The 24,529-nt window shown below is 39.0% G+C and overlaps 1 protein-coding gene across 10 annotated transcripts in view; it reads right to left on the reverse strand.

Annotated features, from left to right (window-relative positions):
- Window positions 1–24,529, reverse strand: part of MEIS2 (Meis homeobox 2) — a 210,819-nt gene that overhangs the window by 145,446 nt on the left and 40,844 nt on the right. For all 10 annotated transcript variants that reach the window (XM_063698457.1, XM_055363262.2, XM_004055948.5 and 7 more), the window contains one exon: window positions 651–796. In XM_063698457.1, the coding sequence (XP_063554527.1) occupies window positions 651–796 (146 nt within the window). The remainder of the gene's footprint in view (window positions 1–650; window positions 797–24,529) is intronic.

A 24,529-nucleotide genomic window follows, 5' to 3' on the forward strand; every position in this document is an offset into this window, starting at 1 on the left:
TCTCACACAGTAAAACCGTTTCCAGAAGTGAACATGGTTAGCTTTTAAGATAATGGACTTGAGCAGCTAAAAAAAGAATCTTTAATGTCCACCTTGCAAACAAAGGCATTACAGCACCTATAACCCTTCTGAATTTGTCATATAAATACATGACATATTTGTAAACTGCTCCAGCAATTAAAGCTGCACCTGATACTGTGAGCTTGGACATGCATGTGGCAAGGTGCTTTTTTTTTTTTTTTTTGCCTCCTAGAGGAGACAGCTTTCGTGAATAGTGTAATCAGCAATGTTTATGGATTTGTGAGCTCCTTACAGCCATTTCCCTTGGTTGCTGTTGCAGTATCCGAAGTTGCTCTCATACTTTTAGCATAAATAACAAATTTACTTATATATGCTGTTTAGGGTCTTAGATCATTTTAAATAAAGTCCATTCCCAGCTTCTTAAAACAAAAACCTGCTACTTTCTAGAGGGTGCTCTTTGGATGGTAATAGTTGATTAAAAAAAAAAAAACCTTAACTAGTCTGTTAGTCATCAGATTTCAAGAATAAGAAAATAGGCACCTTAGTTTAAAAAAAAATCTGTATGAGACCGTATAACTTGCTAGCAAAACAACAAAAACTATTTTTTTTTCTCTTTCATCTTGACTTACTGTGAGATGCTGGAAGAGCCATGCTCTCATGATATTTGTTGCTACTTTGGGGAAAATGCCTCTTTTCTTCTGGCGTTTTTTGTCCTTATCCGGATCATCATCGTCACCTGTACCAGGTGAAGCTACACTGTTGTCTAAACCATCCCCTAGTAGAAAGAAATAAAAATACATTAGAGAAAACATCGCAAGGGTGCCAACAACAAGTGCAGCTAATGATGAGCTCAGCTAAGCTTGTTGAAAGAAATCCATTAAGCGAGTATATTCTCTTTCATTAAAGTATAATTGGAGACACAAATATGTAAAAGACAAAATTAAACCAGGCCTCTTCAAATGTTAATTTTGTGTGTCTCACACTTGCCCATATCATTAATTCAATTATAATTGTGCACTTGACACAGCGCAGTAGCTCTTTGTCAATTATGGAATCCAATGTGGGAAAACCGCCATCAGAAAACCCATTCAGTGGAAACGCATCCCCATGCCCAGAGTGAACACATACTGTAGGGTAATCAAGTTAAATGTTCTGTAGTCTATATATTCTAGGCTGCCTGCATAGGTGACAGTAACTGTGTCACTGTTCATTGCACATAACGCACTGCCTGCTCAGCCCCTCCTAGAGCTGTCACCTCCTAAGCACGCACATTCGCACACTTCTCATATGACCCTGCACTCGGCATTTGCATGACATGAAAACTTTTAGCTCTCTGCACCACTGATCATTATCATGAAAAAAAAAGATACACATCAAGGTAGGGTGCTCACTTAATCAGAAGTTTCTATCAACATCTTTCTCTTCTGTGCTTTTCTCTGGCATTAATTGTGCATTAGCAAAAATCATTTACTTTTAACAGTCATAGTTATTTTTTCTTGCCCTCCGGCAAAAATGCCTTGAAAGCTTGCCTGGAGGGCATCTAAATTATGTATCTGAAAAACTCTTCTGGCAAGGCATTGCAGGACCCCTACTTTCTTAAAATTCATACGAGCACGTCTTCCTGTTTTTGGGAAGGCATCAATCAAGAGCAGCAATATATGCCATATCCCTACATTAATATTTGAACTAATAACTTTAAAAAAAGGAAAGAAACAAGATCCGACTTGTGGCATAATCAAATGCAAAATAAATGAAGAATACGGGGACAGCACTGGGGCTTTATAGATGGCTGTGTTTTCCTTGCACATCATTAGCCTGGAGCCACACGAAAGAGGAAAACAGAGAAGTGGAGAGTTTATGCTCCCTGCTGGTGTTTAAGAAGCCAGGGTCCTGGAAGGACATCTGGGAATTGCACTGAGATGGGGGTTTTTGTAATTTAAGAATAGACATTCATTAGCAGTAAATGCCATAAATCCCATGCTAAGTAAAAACCTTGTCCAAGAAAGCCTAAAACAATAAACTCTGTGCTCAATGTAGCCTGAGCTGGATGCTCTGTAGCTTTCTGAGGAATACTAGAGATCCATCAGCTCATTCCCAGACCTGCTCCCTCCTCTCGGACTATGCTACAGCACAGCCATCCTACCCACTGGGCCACTTGCCTTCTAACTTCTGGGTCTGCTCTGTGGGCTTCCCTATACCTGTTCTTTTCCTTTCTTGCCAAAAAAACCCCTCAACTTTCTTTGACTAGAGAAGCAGAAAAGCCACAGCAAAGAGCTGGCAGATTAATTTTATTGACATTTCCATTTTCACTGCAATGCGATACCCTCCATCACATGGAAGAGATGACCCTCACTATTTACAGACTGACAGGCCACTTCATTACAACCACCCTGCCCCAAGGCAAAGCAGCTCCCTTCCATCTGCCCAAACACTAGAGCATGACCCCGAAGTTGCTGTTCTCTTTTTCTTTGCCTTCTGTTATGATAAGAAAAAAGGGACCCCATATAGTCAAACACCGAATCAGTATACAGTGAAACAAAAGGCATTTGACTCTTTCAATACTGGATATACAGTCTAGTTTTCATCTGTCACCCTCCCTGCACACCCATGTACACCGGAGTGTCGCCTGGACAAGGAGACACGCACACATACACGCACACCAAAGCTCGTGCAGGGACACATGCACACGCTTTCCACCATGCCAAGGAACTGCTGCAAGGCAAATTCTCACCCACACTAATGGCTTCTGACTGCTCCTTGGCAACCCTAGCATTTTAACCTGGGTGGATGTGCTCTCCAAAATACAGACACTGGAGCGATCTCATCAGCTGTTCATGTGACACAGATGGAGAGTGGCTATTAGGAGCCAGGCAGTGGGCCTTGGGGATCTGAGGTGCTGTTCTGTAGCCTGAGGCAATTTTGAAAAGCAGTACCCGGAGATGAGGAAAAAAAATCCACACTGCAAGTGCAAGTTTGAAGTCAGTCAGTCTGTCTGTCTACCTACCATGGATAAAGATATCTTTGTGTGTAATATGAAATCTATGTAGGCTATCTGAATGTACATTTCAGATAATGTATGTATGGAATAACTCTTCCTTCAATGTCTTCCAAATATAAAAACACACTCTGTAAACAATGCCTGTGTGTATATATTTCTTTCTAAGCACATATGGTTTCTGTGTATATGTTTAAGCTGAAATTGTCAGGATTTTGTTAAAATCTCATTTAGCTTTTTTTTGATAGATTTTTGAATGCACTTATTTTAAAAGGTTAATGGCTTAATTGAAGGAAGTTCAACGAAAAAAGTCATTTGCCTTTTTAACCCAATCAATGACCTTAAAAATGAGAGACAGCATTTCCACAGTGCATCTTTTCTTTCTTAAAAGCAAAGAGGGCTGGTAACACCTTCGAACTATATGATTCACTATATTTAGTGCAAGAAAAAATATAGCTAGATTGAGCATCCTTTGATGACTGACTTAAACTGGAGAAGACAGGAGCATCACATAAATTTTAATATAAAGCAACCCGTTGTATATAAATGTAAAATATTTGAATTTAGATCCAGCGTAACAAATAATTATAAACAATAATGTGTCTAGTTTTGTACTAATGACTAGATACTAGACACAAAATTTTAAACTAATATATGTTTATACCTCTATAAAAAGAGGAATTTTCCTCTCCCAAACACAACAATAAATACAATTGTTTTTTCCTCCAATGGACTGTGGACCAACTCCAGCACAGAGAACTAACAACAGCATAACGAAAATTTTTGAAAGACAACTGCGTGAAATGCAACCTAAAATAAAATTTTGCAGTTGATGCTAGAGTTAGTAACTCAACATGGATATTGGTGTTTTTTTTTTTTGTTTTAAGGCTGTGTGTATGTGTGTGTGTGTGTGTGTGTGGTTGTGTGTATAAGATAGTTGGCAATCCTTGGCACATGTGCCAAATGAGTTTATGTGCTGAAAAAGGTATGTATACCAGCACAAATGCACGTGCCAAATGAGGTAAGGAGATAGCATCTGAAGTTAGGATTCAAAATTGTGGAATCCTTGAGGGCAGTAACTGTTTCTTGCTTATCTTTTGATTATGAGAAGATACCTCCATGCCTGACTCAGAACAGATAACCAGTGATTGTCAGTTGGGTGAGTAAATGACTGAACTTATCAATGAGCTTATGCAAGGGCCCTCCCCACTTTTTGCCAACCCCCACGGTGGGGCAACTGCACACATTATATACCTAAAGGGTGAAGGTCTTATTCCTCTGGAACAGCTGAGTGGGTTACGTATGTGCACACAGTAACTTCTAAACATGCCAGGAACAGAGCTTCTTTGAAGAGCTGAGTACCCACAGGGCTTTTTTGCAGAGCTAAACCAAAGGCCATTCCATCAGCATTGCCACCTCTGATGATGAAAGGCTATATAAAGAAATACTGGGCATGCTTCTTTTGAAAGGTTGCTAATCCCTTGACCAAGGGCATAGTCTAAGTTTTGGGTAAACATACTCAAAATAAATGTGCATTAGTGAAACAGATTGTGTGTGACCATGGAAAGGAAGACTCAAGGCCTGTGGACAGATAAATCAGAAGTGGATTAAATGATCAGAGGACATTGTTAAAAACACAGGTCCCCAGGCCTCATCCCAGACCTACTGATTCAAAATGTCCTAGGGTGGGAAAAAGGAATTTGTAATTTCAACAATTCCTTGGGTTTGCTTATGCAATCAGAGTAGCACTGGTGCTTTAACTGGCTTTGGGAAGCCACTGACTAGATTATCTAAATTGAAATGAGATGCAGCCTCAGGAACAGGTAGGTAATTAAAATCCTACTTTACTCCCATGAATGAGGTTAGCAGCCACAGTGAGTAACTGCAATCTGGCCTGGGCCTTATTCACTGTGGGAAAGCCATGGTGTTCCAAATCCCCATCCTAGTCTTCTGGTAGTAAGGGTTAAACAGAAAGAAAGAAGCTGTAGAACATTGGCTGTGTGCATTGGCACTAGCTAAAAAATTGTGAGAAATGCAAATTCTCAGTCTTAGCTGAGACCTACTGAATCTGAAACTCTAGGTGTGGGGCCCTGTTAATCATCCCTGCAGGTGGGTCTGATGCCCACTCTAGCTCGAGAACCACTGCCATAAAGCACAGAGAACATCCCCTTGGTTTGCTGTCCTCCTTTGTTGTTGTCTGAAGGCCTGAATCTAATCCCTGGGTCCTCCTCCTGTCTTAAGACTGAAGCATTTTGAGAGCATCTCTAGCTGGATTTACACCTATGCTCTCAAGGAAGTCACGCATGCTTTCCTTAGCTGAGCAGATTATGCTCAGAACACGACATTGCTCTGGTAGGTAGCTCCAGCATACACCTACTTAAAAGAGCAATAACGAGAGTGTCTAACTGCAGGAAGCTAAATCCTGGGATACCATCGGCATATGGGTGTAGGCAAATATCCATATCCATAGTTGTGTATCCGCTGAATCAAGGAAGGACGTCGGCACACTATGAGAGGATCCTCAGATGATTGATTCTAAATTCTAGTTCTAGAATTGATTCTAAACTCCAAGTTCTAGACCAGGCTTAATAGTTAAATATGTTCATACAGAATATATGTGCACCTGGGATTACAAAAAGATTTAAAAAAAGATTAAAAAAAAGAAAAGAAAATTCTCATTCATAAAATTCATGGTCATAAAAACTACCTAGGCAGGCTTGGCATGGTGGCTAATGCCTGTAATCCCAGCACTTTGAGAGGCCTGTTTGGGAGGATTGCTAGAGCTTGGGAGTTTGAGACCAACCTGGGCAACATAGTGAGACCCTCTCTCTACAAAAAATTAGCCAGGCATGGTGGTGAGCACCGCAGATTGAGGTGGGAGGATGGCTTGATCCCAAGAGTTCGAGGCTGCAGTGGGCAGTGATTGCACCACTGCACTCTCGCCTGGGCAGCGGAGTAAGACCCTATCTCAAAAAGAAAGGAAAAAGTCAACCATCCAGGCAAAAAGATTCATCTTTTGGCATATTGCTTTATTCCATTTAGCCAAAAATCTTTATTTTGAATATCAAGCACATGATCTGGAATGAAAAAATGATAAAAGCAGTGATGATGTGCTATGACGAGTCTGATACCACAGGGATGTGGCCTTCTTTCTCCTTGTCTTATCAGAAAAACGTTGCAACAACCAAGACAGTCCTAGTCCAGCTTCTTCTACTTACCCCATCCCCGCCAAAACTGACATTTACCATTGAGGAAACTGAAGCCAGGAGACTAAATTCTTGCCCAAGATGCCACAGCTACACATGGTCAAGGATAAATTGGAGTCCAGGCATGGCAACTTCAAGTCAGTGCTACCACCACTGGTATTCTCACATTAACACTGTAAATTATCTTTTACTTTTCAAAGCATCACCTTGTCTGAACACTGTTATCAATGGCAGATCCAAACAATGCTTGATTCTATAGGAAAAGGTCTAAGCACAGAGAACAGATTAGTTCTGGGGCCCTGGGGTTGGGACTGAGCTAGACCTGGTCCAAGTTGGCTTCAAATAGAAATGTGCTAACTCTTCTCCAGAAGTCAGCCAGTTCCTGCAAGAGCTTTAATTATATTTGAGACTCAGAATTTTCGTAACTGGTTTAACACAGTCCAAGTGAAGACTCTGACATGGAGAGCACCGGACTGACCCTCAGAGCCCAGAGATGCTACCAATATTTGAGCCTACTGTCCATGAAGTAGGATCTCATGGGCTTTGATGTCATCACTGTGCAGCACTATTAAAAACTTCATAGAACTGTGATTACAATGATATATTCACATCCTTTAAAGTCACTTTTTAAATGATAGAATAATGCTTCTGTGACATTTGGCACACTGTCAAACAAACACCTAAAACTGACCTCTCAGCCATGTCTCTTCAGAGAAATAAGACAAATTAATATGTATTTGGTTAACAGTACTGGTACTTCTTTTAGGGAACTTGTGGTACATTATTCAATTGTCATTTCTCCCTAGTTCTAGACCAGGTTTAATAGTTAAATATGTTCATACAAAATATATGTCAAGGAAATAAAGAATGATAGCTCATCTGGAGGAACAAGACTTCTTTTCTGTCTCTTTTTGTAGCAATAAAAATTTACCATATTCATTAACATTTTCATTTTGCACGATGTAAGTTCACTAATTTTATATATACACAAACATAGGTAGACAGATATCAATATTGATATCTTCCAGACAACTCATTTCCAGGAAGTAGGTATACTTATGAATATAAAGATACTTATATGTGTTATATGCTATTTTAAACCTAAATTTATGTAAATTAAATTGTCACTATTTAAAATACTTCACTTTGTGCACAATTATTGAAATATATTTGTAGATGAACTTAATGTTTTTGCCTATAGTCGGATACATATATACATTTACATATGCAAATTTCTATAGTTCGTAGGTGTTTTCAGTAACCAGTTCTCTATCTCTAGAACACCGTCCCCTCCTTTATTTTTTTTTTTTTGAGATGGAGTCCTACTCGCTCTGTTGCCAGGCTGGAGTGCAGTGGCGCAACCTTGGCTCACCGCAACCTCCACCTCCCTGGTTCAAGCGATTCTCCTGCTTCAGCCTCCCGAGTAGCTAGGATTACAGGCGCGTGCCACCACGCCCAGTTAATTTTTGTATTTTTAGTAGAGACGGGGCTTCACCATGTTGGCCAGGATGGTCTGGATGTCTTGACCTCATGATCTGCCCACCTCGGCCTCCCAAAGTGCTGTGATTACAGGCGTGAGCCACTGTGCCTGGCCCGTCTCTTCTTTATCCACACTGTTGTCACTTTTGTTATGATCATTACCACAAGTAACTTCCATTGGGCACTTGCAATGTTCCAATCCTTATTTAATCTTCACAACAAATGAATAAAACCATCTCCATTCTACAGATAAGAAAACTGAGACTCAAAGAAATTAGATGACTTGTCAAAGGCCACACAGAAAGTGTCCTCCAAAGCCCATGCTCACCTCCTCTATTCCTTTCCTCAAGCTGCTGGGAGAAGAAGATGTGAAGGGTGAAGCTAAATTCCAGATCTTCCCTCTCTGCTAAAGAAATAAATGCCAAAAGAGAGGCCCTGTACGTTCACATTTATGTCCTAGAGAGACACGGGATGACAGTACACTTAAAATTAAATATGAACCCAGAAACAAGCATCTCATAATTTTTGCACAGATGAGTGTATCCAATATGAGCCTACCGTTTATCTACAGGCTTATGATTATTTCCTGTGGATCTAAAGCTCAAATTAAATATGATTTTGAAGCAGAAACATCTGCTGAATTTTAAAGACTTTTCTGAGCCAAGGGATCTTTCAAGATTCCATACCTTTAATCCTTCCTGTTGGCCTTGAATGCCCTTTCTCTTCATTTTTCTTTCCTCCTTTCCCATTCTTCTTTACTAGCAAACTCCTATTCAACCTTTAAAACTCAGTGAAAAAGGAATCTCCTTCATAAAGCTTTCCCCAGCTCCCATTAACGGAGCTAGTGTGCTATGCTCTCTACTTCTTCAACAGTTTGTTCTTACCTCTGTTATTTACTTTTCTTCTTGCAATTTATCTGTTTACTAGTTTGTCTGTGAGCTTTTACTAGTTTGTCTGTCTGTGAGCTTTTGTGTTTCTGATTCCCAAGCCCTGAGAAGGAGTAAACACTCAAATGTTAGTGAAATGTACAGTTTGATAGCAAGAGCCTCTAGATAGATTAATTAGAACCTGATGAGAACAAATCTGCTTTGAAGAAAGTGCCCAGGAAAGAGATTCCCTGGCTTCTAGTAGTCACCAAGCCTTAGGTTCCCTCCCCCCACTCTCCCTGCCCTATCGGCACTAGGTTATCACCCACCCAGTGTTTCACTGTGTGCCTATATGCAGAGATGATGTGAGACACGTGTCATACACTGCTTGCAGAAATGGTGCTCCATCTCAACTCTGCCCTATTCCAACAGGGAAGAGAGAGTGCTAGGAGAGAGGGAACTGCCCACTGCCCAGCTTGTTTGGGTTATTCAGAAACATTACAGTTAAAAATGAAGTATAATGTAGTAATGGTACTGCAACACACGGTATTTTATGGACTAATTTTCCGTCATCACTTCTTTATGCCCTTTTCCTCTTAAATATAGTACTTTGAAAACAGAATTACAACACACTAAGAGCCAAAAGGTATTTTCTTTCAGCGGTTGTCAGGGACTACCTTCCAGGAGTTTAATTTAGGGCACCCCACTGAGAAACCTGCATCAGGATTTCAAATGAGATTAAAAAAAAGAAGAAGAAGAAGAAGCTTTTGCCTAATTCTGCTTTAGAGTACAGCCTTGCAAAACTTGCTTTCCAAAAACCATCAGCAAAGTAAATTTTTTCCTACATGCAATTTACCTTTTTTTCACATCAGATCAGTTGAGGGGAGGGGGCTGTAGACCCAGAAACATGGGGAGGATGAGGGGCCAGCAGTGAGACCTGCTAATTACTGATCTCTTTTACTCTCCTGCTGTGCTTAACTGTCCGGACATGTTAAAGTGAAATTTTTCTGTGATTTTTCAAGTGACTAGTTCATGGCCCGCTAGCATGGAGGGAAGCAGAAGAGATGAAATGCTTTCGTTTACATGCAACATTTACTAACTGTGTGGGTTTTCCGACATTAAAGAGAGGACAGTGACCCAGGCCACCTTTTTCACACTCAAAAGAGCACTGAAAAAACAAGTCTTCATCGGCTTACCTCAGGCTTCCCTGGTCCTGAACACCCTCCCCCCGGGGTATGAGCAGAAAGGGAAAAAAAGAGGGGATTTTATGCTCCTTTCTCTTCAACTTTTCAGGCGGTATAAGCAGCATTTAGCAAATTCAGCCCCAAATGGCTCCAAATGCTCAGAGCTGCAGGGGCTCATTCTTTGTTATCCTCCCTCTATTTACACAGGATTTACGCAGGCTCTCCACTGAAGAGACCGAAAGCACTTCCATTCTCACTGGCTTGACCAGCCCAGACTGTGGCTGCTGCAGCTCCACTCTGGCCTGTGATGGGAGATTTCTACAACCTGGAGAAGGCAACAAACTGCTCACTAACTCAGTGATCCCGAGACAACCTGGCTGGTACAGGCAGCTGCAAAGCAGACAGGCCTGCAGAGATGAGCTAACCTTCCAGAAGAGAAAGGAAAACCCAGCCAAGGCTGTGCAAATGTGCGTCCAGAGACAAATAACATGCACTTTAAAATATGCATCTATATGATATAATGGAAAGTGGTGGGTGAAAAAAAAAATTCAGACTGCAGCTTGGATGAAAACCACTTCACCCACTGGTTGGAAAAATAAAGTGTAAAAACAGACAGATGGACACATATGTAAATGTGGCTGTGTTTTAGGCTTTAGCTGGCAATGTGAGTGTCGTAGTATAGTTTTGCACGCCTGTATTTTCCATATCATGTTGAATCCTGTTAACTGTTGAACAGAAACATCCTCATACTGGTCCTTGACCAAATCAGTCCCCTCAATTTACCCGTTAGGAACCATAAAATGGCTTTGTTTATTGACTGGAACAGTCTAATCCTTTATAGCAGAAGAGAATGAAAGCTTCCAATACTTTTAGCCTGTTCTTCACTAAATGTGGTTATTCTCGTTTAAAATATATATATATATATTTAATTCATTGTCATTTGAAATATATATACATTTTGCTTACCAATTTTAAAATATTTAAGAAAGGATATCTGTTCTCCTAAGTCTCCCATTGAATTCTCTAAAGGATACTGACTGACCCTAGTAGAAAAGTACATTCCTCAGCCATTATAATTCAGCAGATTGCTTAATCTCTGTGGTGCAGGATAAAAGAATGTACTTGTTACTCAGTTACCTGATAAGCACATATAAAAGTACAGAGTATGTTCTGAAGTTATTCACAGTACATCATAATAAAGCTCTTCTGCGCACTCTAATGATTCATTTTTAGTGATCTCTCAAATGCCCTTTTCCACAGTTAACACTCAGATTTTATTAAGGTAGAAAGCAGGGACAAATGTCCACTCAAGTCCCAGCTCTCAAATTTGACTCAACTTGCACTACACTACCTAGAGCTAAAGCTTTTTTTAATGTTCTGTTCACCTCCCTAGAGTGGCATTTCAGCTAACAGAGTTCACAATCCTTCAGCCCTAAACACAGAAGGCTGCTATCTTCAAGTCATCCTAGGAATGTGCCAGATACCATCATTTCCCTCCTGTGATACAAAGAACCAGAAAGAGAGAGAGACCAAGAGAAGACCAACCTGATCAAGTTACCAAGAGCCCAGAATGCCCCTCTCAGGAGGTTAATCTTTGAACCGGTAAATGTTATAATTAGGAGCCTTGAAGTTGGGCTGAGGCTGGCCATTGAAATAAAGACCCTAAAAGAGAAAGTATGAATGGATCCCATCTCTTTCACCTAATAGTTTGACACAAGGGTCATGGTTTTTATGGAAAATTATTCAAAAATGAGTTGTTATGATATATGAGTCTCATTCTCACATCTCCTACAGAAGAAAAAAGGTGGTCGGAGGGATGTGTCTTCCCAATTTCACTTAGCTATGTTTCAGTACAAATTGTGAAAATTATGCAAATAACAATTTTGGCACCTTTGCTAGAGGAAAACATTATTAAATTATGCTCTAAGTATTTTGTCTGCTTTAGTAATTACTCTCATGTAACTGTAAATATAAATAGCTGTTATTCTGTTTAAATTTTTAATCATGCAAAATATTGTCACACAAAATGTCCTTCTGTTGCAGTCTAACTGGGATTTTCTTTTTTAAAATATCCATATTTAACTGAAGTGGACTATTTTTAGCGTTGTGAAGTGTTTTAGTAAAGATAGCTGGCTAACATCTCTGAATCAACAGGTCTTTCAAGGAAAGATATGGCCTTTATATTTGCAGAAAGAATTTCCTACAAAAGGCCGTTTATATAAAACACATTTTTAACATTTTAAACTAAAACTAGAATATAATTAGTCTGCTTCCAAAAATGTATTAACTACATCAAACCTATACTATATGTTTTAGTATAGATCAATAATAACTATAGGATTTTCTAACTTATTGTCTCTTTTACCATACTTTAATATTAAATGAAACAGTAAATATCAGCTAAGTATTTACCAATAATAAAATTTGTTGGAAGAAATAACAAAAAAGCAAAGTTCTACCTGTAACAGAAATTATTTCATTCCATTTTTAAGAGTCCTTACTTCATTATCAAATTTGCTATCTAAAACAAAAATAAGACAATACATTTTTATAACATAAAATGGTTGATCAGTTTTAATTCCTAAGATGATATTGCTCTGTGAATTTATATCAGCAGATATAATTTCAAAGAGCAGAACAACAAAAACGAAGGTTTTTTGAATATTTCTTCCACTTTGCCAACTATTGTAAAATGAAAACAAAAGAATATTTTAATAAAAGTGTAACTTCGAAACTTTGAAAGTGAAATAGTGTGAAAAAAACCCACAATAACTCTTTATCTTAAAAGATAGCCGTCTCTATAATAATAATGTTAACTGAGATAACTAGTTAGAGATCTATATCAACATGCCCTTTATGAAGTTTTTAGGAAGCTAGTGATAGTTACCTATAGAAAAAATGAACAATAGTATTATGGAGTTGATGACTGGTTTTAGGTGAGTACTTTTTAAACCATCAACACACCAAATTTGGAACATATTTGTTAGCTATTAGAAAACTATATTTTGAACATTTTTTCAAAGAACATTTTCATACAATAGAGTTTCCTAATCAAACTTTGAATTTTTGTTTAAGAAGTTTATAAATTAAATTGCTAGCACTTTAAAAGTAAAATGATGCATTCAGATATTCCATTATGATGATTGCTTTAAATAAATGTAGTGCCATTATTTGAGACCAAGCAGATATGTTTTTGTAATAGAATGCAAATGAATATCTACAACATACACATAATAGCCCTAGAGAAACAAATACTGTGGCTGCTTAATAAGAATAATCTAAGATAGAACAAGTTGATCATTCTTCATATAGCCTATACAGTAAAGAACAGCAGACACTGAGGACCTATAAAGTACATGGAAAATGGAAAATGACTGCTAATGGGTGTGAGGTTTCTTTTGGGGTGATGAAAATGTCCTAAAATCGGCTGTGTTGATGATTGAACAACTTTGTGAATATATTAAAACCACTGAATTATAAGCTTTTAAGGGATGAATTGCATCATATGTGAATTATATCTCAATAAAGTTGTGGTTTTGCTTTTTTTGTTTTTGTTTTTTTTGGAGACAGAGTCTCACTCTGTCTCCCAGGCCGGAGTGTAGTGGCTCAATCTCGCCTCATTGCAACCTCCACCTCTTGGGTTCAAGCAATTCTTGTGCCTCAGCCTCCCGAGTAGCTGGGACTACAGGTGTGCGCCACCATGCCTGGCTAATTTTTTGTATTTTTAGTACAGATGGGGCTTCATCACGATGGTCATGCTGGTCTCGAACTCCTGAGCTCAGGCAATTCATGCACCTCGGCTCCCAATGTGCTGGGATTACAGGCGTGAGCCACTGCACCTGGCCTTTTTTTTTTTAAGACCAGATTTTGGCCTCCCACTACAAATAAGCATGCTGGAAGAAATATAAAAGCCTAGTAGTTGAACTCGAAGGTATCCATAATTTTTTCCGAATTGCTTCAAACAATGTGATTTCAAGGCCACTTACTAATCTTGTCTTAGCACCTTGCGTATGGACAAACATATGTACTTGAAAACATTTGCAATAGATATTATGCTGTTTATATTACAAAGATATGCATTATAGAATGTATTACAAAGATATGCATTACAGAACGTATATTGACTTTCATACTAAAATTAATCCTTCTCCATTCTCAATTCTATTGCATCACAGCAGAACCCTAGCCCAAATATTTGCTCTTCCAAGGCTTACATTAACACTCAGAACTCCAGAATACTTCCACAAACAGATACACACACACAAATCCCACATCCCATGCCTATATTTCTACCCAATTATTGAAAGCTCCTTCAAGTCAAAAACCATATCTCTTTTTCTCATATTCTTAGAACTTCATATATGTTATGGGTATAGTTTGTGCCTAGGCTTTTATTAAATGAATGGATGGAGGGCTCTCTTATTTCTTGGAATATGCTTTTATGCCTTGTGGGTTTATATCGAAAATTTGGAAACAGAAACTATCTAGAATGTTTGTCTCTAAGAGGTGTAAATTGGCCATAGAGTTGACATGTCATAAATTTCAAAGGCATTAACTTGTAAGATACACTCCACGGAAGAAGCAACTTTATTGAAACAGACAATAGAGAACAGGGGCCCTAAATTAGGAAGAGTATCGGACATACTTTTCTAAATATCTGACATTTTTCTATTTCTCTGGGCAGTTGTACTACTTTGTTTGTACACTGGAGACTGGCTTCTGATGCAGTCCTTGTCCCTCCACCCTGCCCCTCCACTCCCTCCTCACATAAACACAGAAGCACGTACTCATGGGGGGAAATGGTGATGTGATGGAAGAAGCATGAGTTTTGGAATAAAACAGATCTTGCGTTGAATTTTCAGATCTATTTCTTATTTATATTTGTTAAGACTAGTCAAAGTGAAAGAGTGTGAGTGAAGAAGAAATGAAGAAACCTGTGACTGGTTTTAATCAATTAGTTGTAAACACCACTGCACTTGGACCAGCCCCAGATCTATTCCTTATTGGTTGAGTATGACCTCAGTCAAAAGATTAACCCTCTGAACCTCAGTTTCCTCATCTGTGAAATGGGAAAAATTACATATACCTGACAGGTTAACCATAAAAATTAAATGAAATCATGAGAGAAAGAGCTATTACTTATATTGTGTCCCCACTTTGTACCCAATGCTTTATACTTATTAACAAACTTAAGGACTTCATACACAACATCTAGCCTCACGTAGTACCTGAAATAGCAAAGGTGCATCAATAAATGTTAGTTATTTCTTTTCTTAAAACAAACCAGTTTGAATGGATAAACAAACTGTGGCATATCCACACACTGAAATACTACTCAGCAACAGAAAGGAATAAACTACTGATACCCCCAGCATGGTACATTTTGAAATCATGCTAAATGGAGAAAGCCACACGCAAAAGGCCACATACTGTATGATTTCAAATATATTAAATTCTAGAAAATGCAAACTTATACATAATGACCAAAAGCAGATCAGTGGTTACTTGAGGACATATATAGAGGGAGGGAGTGATTAAAAGGAGTGTAAGGAAATTTTGGCGTAATGATGGAATGGTGTAGTATCTTGATTATGGTGCTGGTCTCGTGAGTGTATACAACTGCCAAAACTTATTAAATTGTACACTTTAAATGGGTGCAATTTTTGTATGTAAATTATACCTCAGTAAAGTTCATAAAAATAATAAGCAAAGTATAGTTAAATCATCAAAAACCTGTTATTTGGCATAAAACACATTTTGGTGGAAAGTACAGCATTCAGTACAGAGATGCTGTAGTGGGAATTCTCCCAGTAACTGCAGCAAAGTTCTGGATGATTTGGGGCAGCATTTGAAAGAAGCTGTGAGGAGAAGCTCAACATGATATTTATGAATGTGTTGATTTATATAATTTTCTTTAACTTCATAAAGACGTAAGGTGGGTGGTCAGAATGCACTTGGCAGATTTTACAAAAAATATCTCCATTGTTCAAATGTCATTATAAGATATATTGTTAACGAAGAACTATCCAAGTTGCAAAAAAAAAAAAAAATACCGATAATAACTTTGAAAGATAATAAAAGTAATTCTTAATAAATTGCTTTTTAAAACTTTCAGGAAATTCAGTCTTAACCCATTCCTTCTAAGTAAAATATCTCACACCACACTGGAGATCTTAGACAATTTCAGAGGAAAACCACATCATTCATGAAAGACTGAGCACTCTCAAGATTAAGAATTAATGGAAAATACAGAAATAATATTAGCCCTTGCCAGCCTACTCCATGCCTTCAGATAAATCCCTGAATCCACCATATAAGGATGAAATGGAAGTAACATTTGTGGACTGTCTACTACATGCCAGTTTCGGCAGGCTGTATCTCAACCACAGGACAGTTCAGAGTTTGGTAGTGTAATTCCTATTTAATATAAGCAGAAACTGAAGCCGGACAGGTTAAGAAACGCGCCTAAAGTCATGTGGCTAGTTGGTAATGCAGCTGGGTCTTGAACTCTAAATCCTGAACTCAAGTCCATGCTCTCTACTCACCACACAGACTCTATTCTTACACAGAAATGGAATTCATATTTTTAAAGGGTGGGTGAGAGGTGGGGCAAACAATGCCTTATGGCTTTGAACCTGGATAAGCAGTCACTTAGTATTGGCCAATTATGGCCAAGTGATCCATCTGACTTTTGAGATGTGTGATATTTGGCACATATTAGATAATCGATAAAGGTTAGTTTCATTCCATTCTCTTTTTCCTTCCTTCTTTCACTTATTCGAAAGACCCATTCACATAAGAAAAATGAAAATAGAGTCACTGCTGGTTGAAAAACACATTTGCTTTATAAAAATGTCTTCTTCCTTATTCTTCCGAAACTCATATCTCAAAACGGCACAAAAGCAAAGGGTCACGTGTGCTACTACTAAGTGGGAAACATTTTCATACCTGATTGTCATCCATCTTTTTCTCCTAGAAAGGTGAGGAGCTGAAAGCCATGTAATTATTAGTTTCCCAAGACATATCTCCATTCTGCCATGAAGAAAGACAACTCGAAGGACACCAACAAGGCTTTATTCAGATCCTGTTAGCTAATAAAACAGGAACTGTAAAGGTTTTTGTTTGAGAGGAAAAGTTGTTCAACCTTTTCCCAGGAAAGAAAGGAAGGGGTTTGCTTTCTCAGTAGGTTTATTCATATACCTGTGGTAAACCAGCCTATGAGAGAAGTAACATCTTTGCTGTAAGATCAGACCTAAGAGCTACCAATCAAATAGCAGTCCAACCTTAATATGCTGATACAGCAAATTTCCGGATCTTGATCACACTAGGCTAGGGAGTCATTCTTCTCAGTGATAAAGTTGGCGAATGCACTCTTGAGAAGATAACAAATTAAAAACCGGCTGACTCAACACCATTTGAGTGAGGAATTCACCGCTGACCCAGTAGAACACAATTTCTACCACCAGTCAGTAATCACTGGAGAGGGGCCAACTTCACTTCATAGCTGTAAAACTATTCCTAACAGAGGGTCTTGGCACACTTAAAACATAACTGTCCGATTTACCTCACGCACATCTACTAAAGTTGGTAATGACTTCCTCAACTATTTATATTCTGAGTCATACTGTGTGTGAAGGTTCAAAGATTCTCAAGCAAATTTCCCAAAACTGCTGTATTATTTGGGAGAAAAAATTCTCCCAAAAGTGCTGTATTATTTAAATGATCAAAAATGTGAAAACAACTATATAACCAAGAGAACGTTTTCATTTTGAAAATATATTTTAAAATCTATAGAATTTCCACTAAAATATCTAGTTTTTCTATATATATGATGGGAAATGAAGTTGATATCCTCTATACATCAACCACAAGACATGATAGGAAGATAACTATTGGATTAGTTATTGTGAGACTTATGTTCTAAACTTTGAAACATGTGATCTTGGATAAAAATGCCTCATATCTATATAATAATTTTTCAGCTCTCAAATAATTCTTTTCAATTATTGATTACCACAACCAAGTGTAGGGGCATAGACTGTTATCCCCATTTAACAGATAAAGCGAGTGAGGTCAAAGTTTTCCTAACTTCTTGCCTTGTCTGTAGCACTTTCCATTACTTATGGTGTATGATAATATTAGGCTGAAGTAGCTGAAATCACTAATATTTGACTTTTTGATCTACCAAAATGGCAATTCCATAAAGCATTATTTCCAGCTTTACTAGCAATTGTAATAAGGCTTTTCTTTTGCTTTTTCTGTTTTTCAATTTGCTTGTTTTTTATGTCTAGCCTCACTCTCACAATCTCCCTCAATTACATTCTCTTTCTGTATTGACCAGATGAAAAAGATAAAGTAGAAATAAATTCTAAAAATGGAAGCCCTGACCTATGAGAGGCCAGTGATTTTACACACAGAAAACTTGCCAGTGAAAAATCAGGAGGTGGGGAGACTTTGCATGTTTTTAATTGTGTTTTGTTTTGTTTTATTTTTTGAGACAGGATCTCTGTTGTCCAGGCTGGACTGCCGTGGAATGATCACGGCTTACCACAGCCTCAACTTCTCAGGCTTAGGCGATCCTCCCACCTCAGCCCCCTGAATAGCTGGGACTACAGGCATGTGCCACCACACCCAGCTGATTTTTAAAATGTTTCTGTAGCGATGGCGTCTCCCTATATTGCCCAGGCTTGTCTCCAACTTGTGAGCTCAAGCGATCCTCCTGTCTCAGCCTCCCAAAGTGCTAAGATTATAGGCTGAGCCACCGTGCCCAGCATAACTTTGTGTGTTTTTAAAGAGGGATGTAGAAAGAAGCCTGTCTGTGATATTTAGAAAAAGGAAGTATTCCTGTCAATTCTAATTTCAAATTTCAACAGCAGTAATTAGCATTGAGAAATGATTAGCGTACATTCTATTATATGTCCCTGGAGAAATTTTCACTCTGTTTTCTAGAATAACGACAGCATTAATACAAAATAATATTTATTGAGCACTTACTCGCTTCCAGACACTCTGCTAAACACTTTATATGAATTCCTTTGTTTAATTCTCATCATCCTATGAGGGTTGACATTTTCCACATGAAGAAACTAAGGCTTAGAGAGGTGGAGCAATTTGCCCAAGGTCTTATAGGTAACAGTGCAGAAACAGGGATGACACCAGTTGACTGCATCCTATGATGGCTATCTCTGAGAGCTCAGAGTCCATCTGTCCAGAATTTCCCATTCTCCTATAAAACCTCATAACATTTCTATACCCTATTGAGTAATTCATGCCAAGATTTTGTGGTTGATCAACTTAAGACAACAGGAAATATACATTCGACTATGAACGTAAGCATCCTGGGGACAGGCACTGGGGTTTTCCTATCCCTCCTTACTCCTAGCACATAGAACAGTGCCTGGCACATCATAGGCACTGATGAAATACTTGTTAGAAATATAATAAATCTAATTCTTCCCTGTGTGTGTGTGTTTTCCCCCCACTTCCTAGAGCCTCACTTTCAACTGTTTTCCTCATGAGAATGTGGAGAGCTCTCAACATTAAACAACATTACTCGACTTCGGAAACCTTCCACCACTGCCACAGCCACCACCACCTTCAACCTTGCTGTAAGCAGTAAAATTGATTCATCTCACTGACAAAAATGTGATAAAAGAACGCCAACCACAGAGGTGGAGAAACCACTCCTTCTCCTTGAACAAATGCTGCTTTCTGATGCCCCTGATTGCTTTTCTTTTCTCGCTAAGGTTCACTAAGTACTGAAAGCTCGGCCCTGGTGAATATGGGTCAGGTTTGTAATGCAACAACTCCACCCCTTTCATTACCATGGAATCAGTTAACAATCCTGCTAGTTCTACCACAAAAAATAAAGTAATTGGTCCCAGTGGTTATTTAGGTGCTGCGGAAGTCTTAAAAACACTATTATCTCCCGTAGTGATTTGCTAGCCTTTCCATACTCCAAGCAGCACATTGGGACTTCTAAATTACATACCATAATTGACATAAAATATCTGTCCCATCAGTGAATATCTTTATTAGCATCAAAATCACTCACAACTAGTGTTCCTCAATGTTATTAAACATAACTTGTTCTAGGTGTTGCTTTACTAATTAGTCAGGATGAGCCCGAGGAAGAAAATCTGGGTCATGTTAAATTAATTGGAATGAGCATGAAAATTAGCAGAGCAAACTGCATCAATTTTCTATAGAGAGTCTTTCTTCATGTTGAGAATAAAAATGGATATTATGAGGCATTAACCAAACTGCCTTCTGTGACTGCCAAGAGGTGTGTTACAGTAGCCCAAAATATCATGCTCGCAGATTTTCAGAAGTTAATGAGACATTTCCAGGAATGGTAAATACATGGTGTTAAAATGGGTGTGCCTCTGATGGGAAAATGCCAAGTCATTTCATGTTTATTCAGGCATAACAAGCTCTTCAAAATGAGCATAATTTAAGAGGTGAATAGTGCAAAGAGGGCTAACATTCAACTAATTTTCCTTCAGAAAGAAAAGATTAAATTGAACAAAAAAAATGAATTAAGAGGTTTACAAATCAACAAGTCAGCCACCAGGACGGCAGCTTCGCCTGAGCACCGGCTCGGCAGCCCCCGCCAGAAAGTTTTCGAAACATGTCCCGAAGGCAGGGAACAAAGCGAGCAGAACTGATTACAGCCCCACTCACTGCCTTGTGTCTCAACTCTGTTTGGCTTCCTAATGAGCTCACTAAAAACCTAATTCATCTCCCATAACCCTCCTCAGCCCTCCTTGAAATCCACCATTATGGAAATTATAGATGAAACATTTCCAGGCTGGGTTCAAACCAGTGTGTCTTCAACAGGCGGGGGCCCTGACCCCCACCCTGGGCACAATGGAGCAGGGTCCAGCTCCGAACCGCTCCCGCGGCAGCTTCCAGAATAAAGAGGCCGAGCTAGGTTAAGACTCTTTCTCAGGGTGACAATGATTTCCGCCTTAACGCCCTCCCTCCCATGAATGTGGGAATTTCGTGGGTTCCACAGTACATAAAATACAAATTGTAATGCAGAAGAGGAGAAATGAGTTGTACTAATGACAAATAGCTGAAACAGGCTAATGTGAATTCCCAGCCTGTTCATGAGGAAACTCCCCGGGTTCCTCATTACATGGAGTCAAATCCTCACGGCACCTAGCCTGTAACTGGAAGATTACTGAATTGATGGATCCTTAGTTTAAAATGCAGCTGTTTTATTCTGCTTTAGTAATTAATTCTTTTTCCAATACTCTATTGATTAAGCGTAGACCCTGATAAAGTTCAAACTGAGAAGAATCTCTCGTGGCGTCCTTAGTTGCTCGGGAGAGTCAATGAAAACTTCCTACAATTCCACCTGCCTCCTCAGAGTGCTGATCCAATGAACAGAACAGTTTTTTTCTCATAAATTAGTCAGGCCATGTGGAGCTGTATTAGCTGATCGTTGCTTTTGTCTCTCTACTTGCTGACTTGCTTTTCAGTTTTGCTGGCCTTTGTGCTGTCACACACAAAGTCGGAGTGCAGCTGCCATTCTGAACCCAAACCAAGGTAAAGAACAATTCATACAAACTACATTTTTTCCCCCATTTTCTAAAGCGGCAACTCCCTGAGCAGTACAGGGCTCAATGGGGCCTCCTGGGACCCAACTAGCTGAGAAATCAGTGCCAAAGCATGCAGACATATTGTGGAACTGAAAAAATAAATAAATAAATAAATAAAGTAACCTATTTTTTTCAAGGCTTTACTAGGCTTTTTTGTCTTTTTTCCCCCCGGTAGAGTTGGTGCTACCCTATTTTCAGCAATGTTAAGCTCTCTATTTTGTTTTCACAGAGAACATCACAGAATGACAGACGACAGGGTAAAGAGAGTAATCAAGAAGCCGAGGCTTGTATCCTGTGCTGGTCAGGTGGCATCAGAGAGTTAGAGAACGCCTATTAACCACACGGGCGTGGAGTGTAACCATATATAAATGGCCATTATAAACACAATGGTATTTAGTAATAAGAGGAATCACCAACATGGTGCTCCTTTTCAAAGGGTCACATGTACCGGGGATCAATGTTGGTGAGTAAAACAAGCACGATAACAGAAAGTTTCTCAGGTTACAGCCCTGTACAATGGATTTTTGTTCCTACGAAGATCATCCCTACTGGGAATGCTTCTACAGCAATGGACTCATTCTTTTCTCCCTACTCTCCCCACACCCACCTAAGGCCCCCAAAGGAACGTGCATGGGCTTAATTCCCTGCCTGAAAACAGGTCAAGATGTGGGTTCTAGCCCACGAGCTGGTAGGGAGAACAACTGATTTCTCAAGTCACCTTGCAACACATATTTATAGGATAACTCATATTATTTTTCACTCTATTACACAGGGTGGGAGTAATAGTAAAGGTCTGGAAGAATTTTAGGAAACGCTCTCAAGTTTTTATCGTCTGATACTACAGTCAAAGCGAAAACCAAGCTAGATCCTGTGAGCAGAGAAGCTGGGGCTGTTTTCAATGTTCTCTCCTGGGCCAGGGCTGAGAGTACATTCCCACCTTCACAGCATTCCTTCCTAGGTCAAAAGGTCATCTCTCACAGACGTCTCCGGCAGACACTCAGTTGTCAAAAGGTTGTATCATGTGATCTGTGCAGTCACCACTAACAGAGCTCTTTCCTCAGTGGGCAACAAACTTTGCAGGTCTAAATGATTTCTGCATTAAAAATGTGTTTTCCTCTTTCTATTACCACTTGTCTCTTTAATTTCAAAACAATGAGGACAGCAGTGGCACCAAATTCATCAGCAAAGGCTCCGCAGATCACCTGGGTCAAGATTCCACCACTTTTACTGGGCATATTATGAGGAAAAATAACTGCCAGAGGACATGTTGATTTCCTGCATTTCCAAAGAAAACAGAGGTGACCCTTTTCCAGGGGATTTCTTTCAAAAGGAAAACCCCATTTTTAAAGCAAACATACATATTTTGAATAAATACAAAATTACAAATAGAAAAAAATGATCTAAAAGAAAAGACTGTTCTGTAAGAATCATTAAAAAATTAAGATAACTTTTTGATTAACGCATATGTTCACTTGTATTTAAATCACCAACAATCTACATAGTTTATGACAAGGTACAAAAACAAAAACGAGAAGATAAGTTTATTTGCCCAGTGCCCAGAACTGATGCAAAGTTTGCCCTCAGTGATCTGTAACACACAAAAGGTCCCAGTTACTAGGGGAGCAGACTGCTTTTTTATTTTTTTAATTTCCTGCTGCCCAGATGAATAATATAACAATTTTCTCATTGTCGTGGATTGTTACTTAGAGCAGCTTGAAGCGCTCTCACATGCAATCCAGAATGAGTCATTTATTTCTAGAAGGGAGTCAAACGAGTCTATCAACATTGCTTCTATTTATAAATTATATATTTAAGAGTAAAGTAAAATAGTCATGGCTGACATGTTACATATGGGAGATAAAGAATTACAGGCTCTTTCAAATTATTTGGCCTAGTGCTAAGCAATAGAAGCTAAGGACACTGATAATTTCTGTACAGCTAAGCATTACGTGCATTTGTTTATTCAAAAAAGCTTAATTAAATAGCCTCAGAAATGGGATCCAAGTTATTACATGTCTTTAGGATACTGAGGCTTGCAGATAAATAAAATTTTCCTAAGCGTATTGCCTTCTTTTTTTTTTTTAATTAAAAAATGTACTTTTAGGCAAGGTGTGATGGCTTATGCCTGTGATCCCAGCACTTCGGAAGGCTGAGGTGGGTGAATCAGTTGAGGCCAGGAGTTAGAGACCAGTCTGGTCGACACAATGAAACTCCATCTCTACTAAAAATACAAACATAAATTAGCTGGGTGTGGTGGCACACGCCTGTGGTCCCAGCTACTCAGGAGGCTGAGGCAAGAGAATCGCTTGCGCCTGGGAGGTGGAGGTTGCAGTTTGCTGAGATCATGCCACTGCACTCCAGCCTGGGTGACAGAGCGAGAGTCTGTCTCAAAAAAAAAAATTTTTTTTTAGAAACAGGGTCTCACGCTGTCACGCAGGCTGGAGTGCAGTGGCATGATCATAGCTCACTGCAGCATCCATGAGCTATGATATGGTCCTCAAGTGATCTTCCTGTCTCAGCCTCTCAAGTAACTAGGGCTACAGGTGCATGCCACCATGCCTGACTAATTTTTTAAATATTTTGTAGAGCTGGGGGTCTTGCCATGTTGCCCAGACTAGTCTTGAACTCCTGGCCTCAAGTGATTCTCCCATCTCGGCCTCCCAAAGCACTGGGATTACAGGCATGAGCAAACTCTCTAAGAGTTACATTTTTCAAGATTCATTTTTGGGCTTCAACATACCACCTTTTAGCTACCTTGGATTAACAGGAACTGACAAAAATACATATTCTTAAGAAAGTATATAGTTTTGTTTGGTATAATCTACAAACTTTAAGGTCTCTGGTTCTACACACTTTTCTTAGGGTAGGTATTTCAGTGTTCTACAAACCGTGTCATGGAGTGTTCAATTAAGCACATATTCTACATTGACACTTTAGTTCCAGGAAGTTATCGTGTACCACCATATTTGCCAGTTTAGTATCTGTAACCCCTGAACATGTGCTCTATACGTTTCATGGGGTGTTTGGAAGGTAATTGAAAATAAAAAATTATGACACAGACTCAAAAAGAAAAAAAAACTACATAAGAGAAGAAATTGGTTTCTGAACTTTTCAAATAAGACTGGGTGGGATCCAGCTAAACAAGGTGAATAAAAAACATGTTTATGATCTC

The sequence above is a fragment of the Gorilla gorilla genome, chromosome 16 (assembly GCF_029281585.2).
Source record: "Gorilla gorilla gorilla isolate KB3781 chromosome 16, NHGRI_mGorGor1-v2.1_pri, whole genome shotgun sequence".
NCBI classification, from domain to species: Eukaryota; Metazoa; Chordata; class Mammalia; order Primates; family Hominidae; genus Gorilla; species Gorilla gorilla.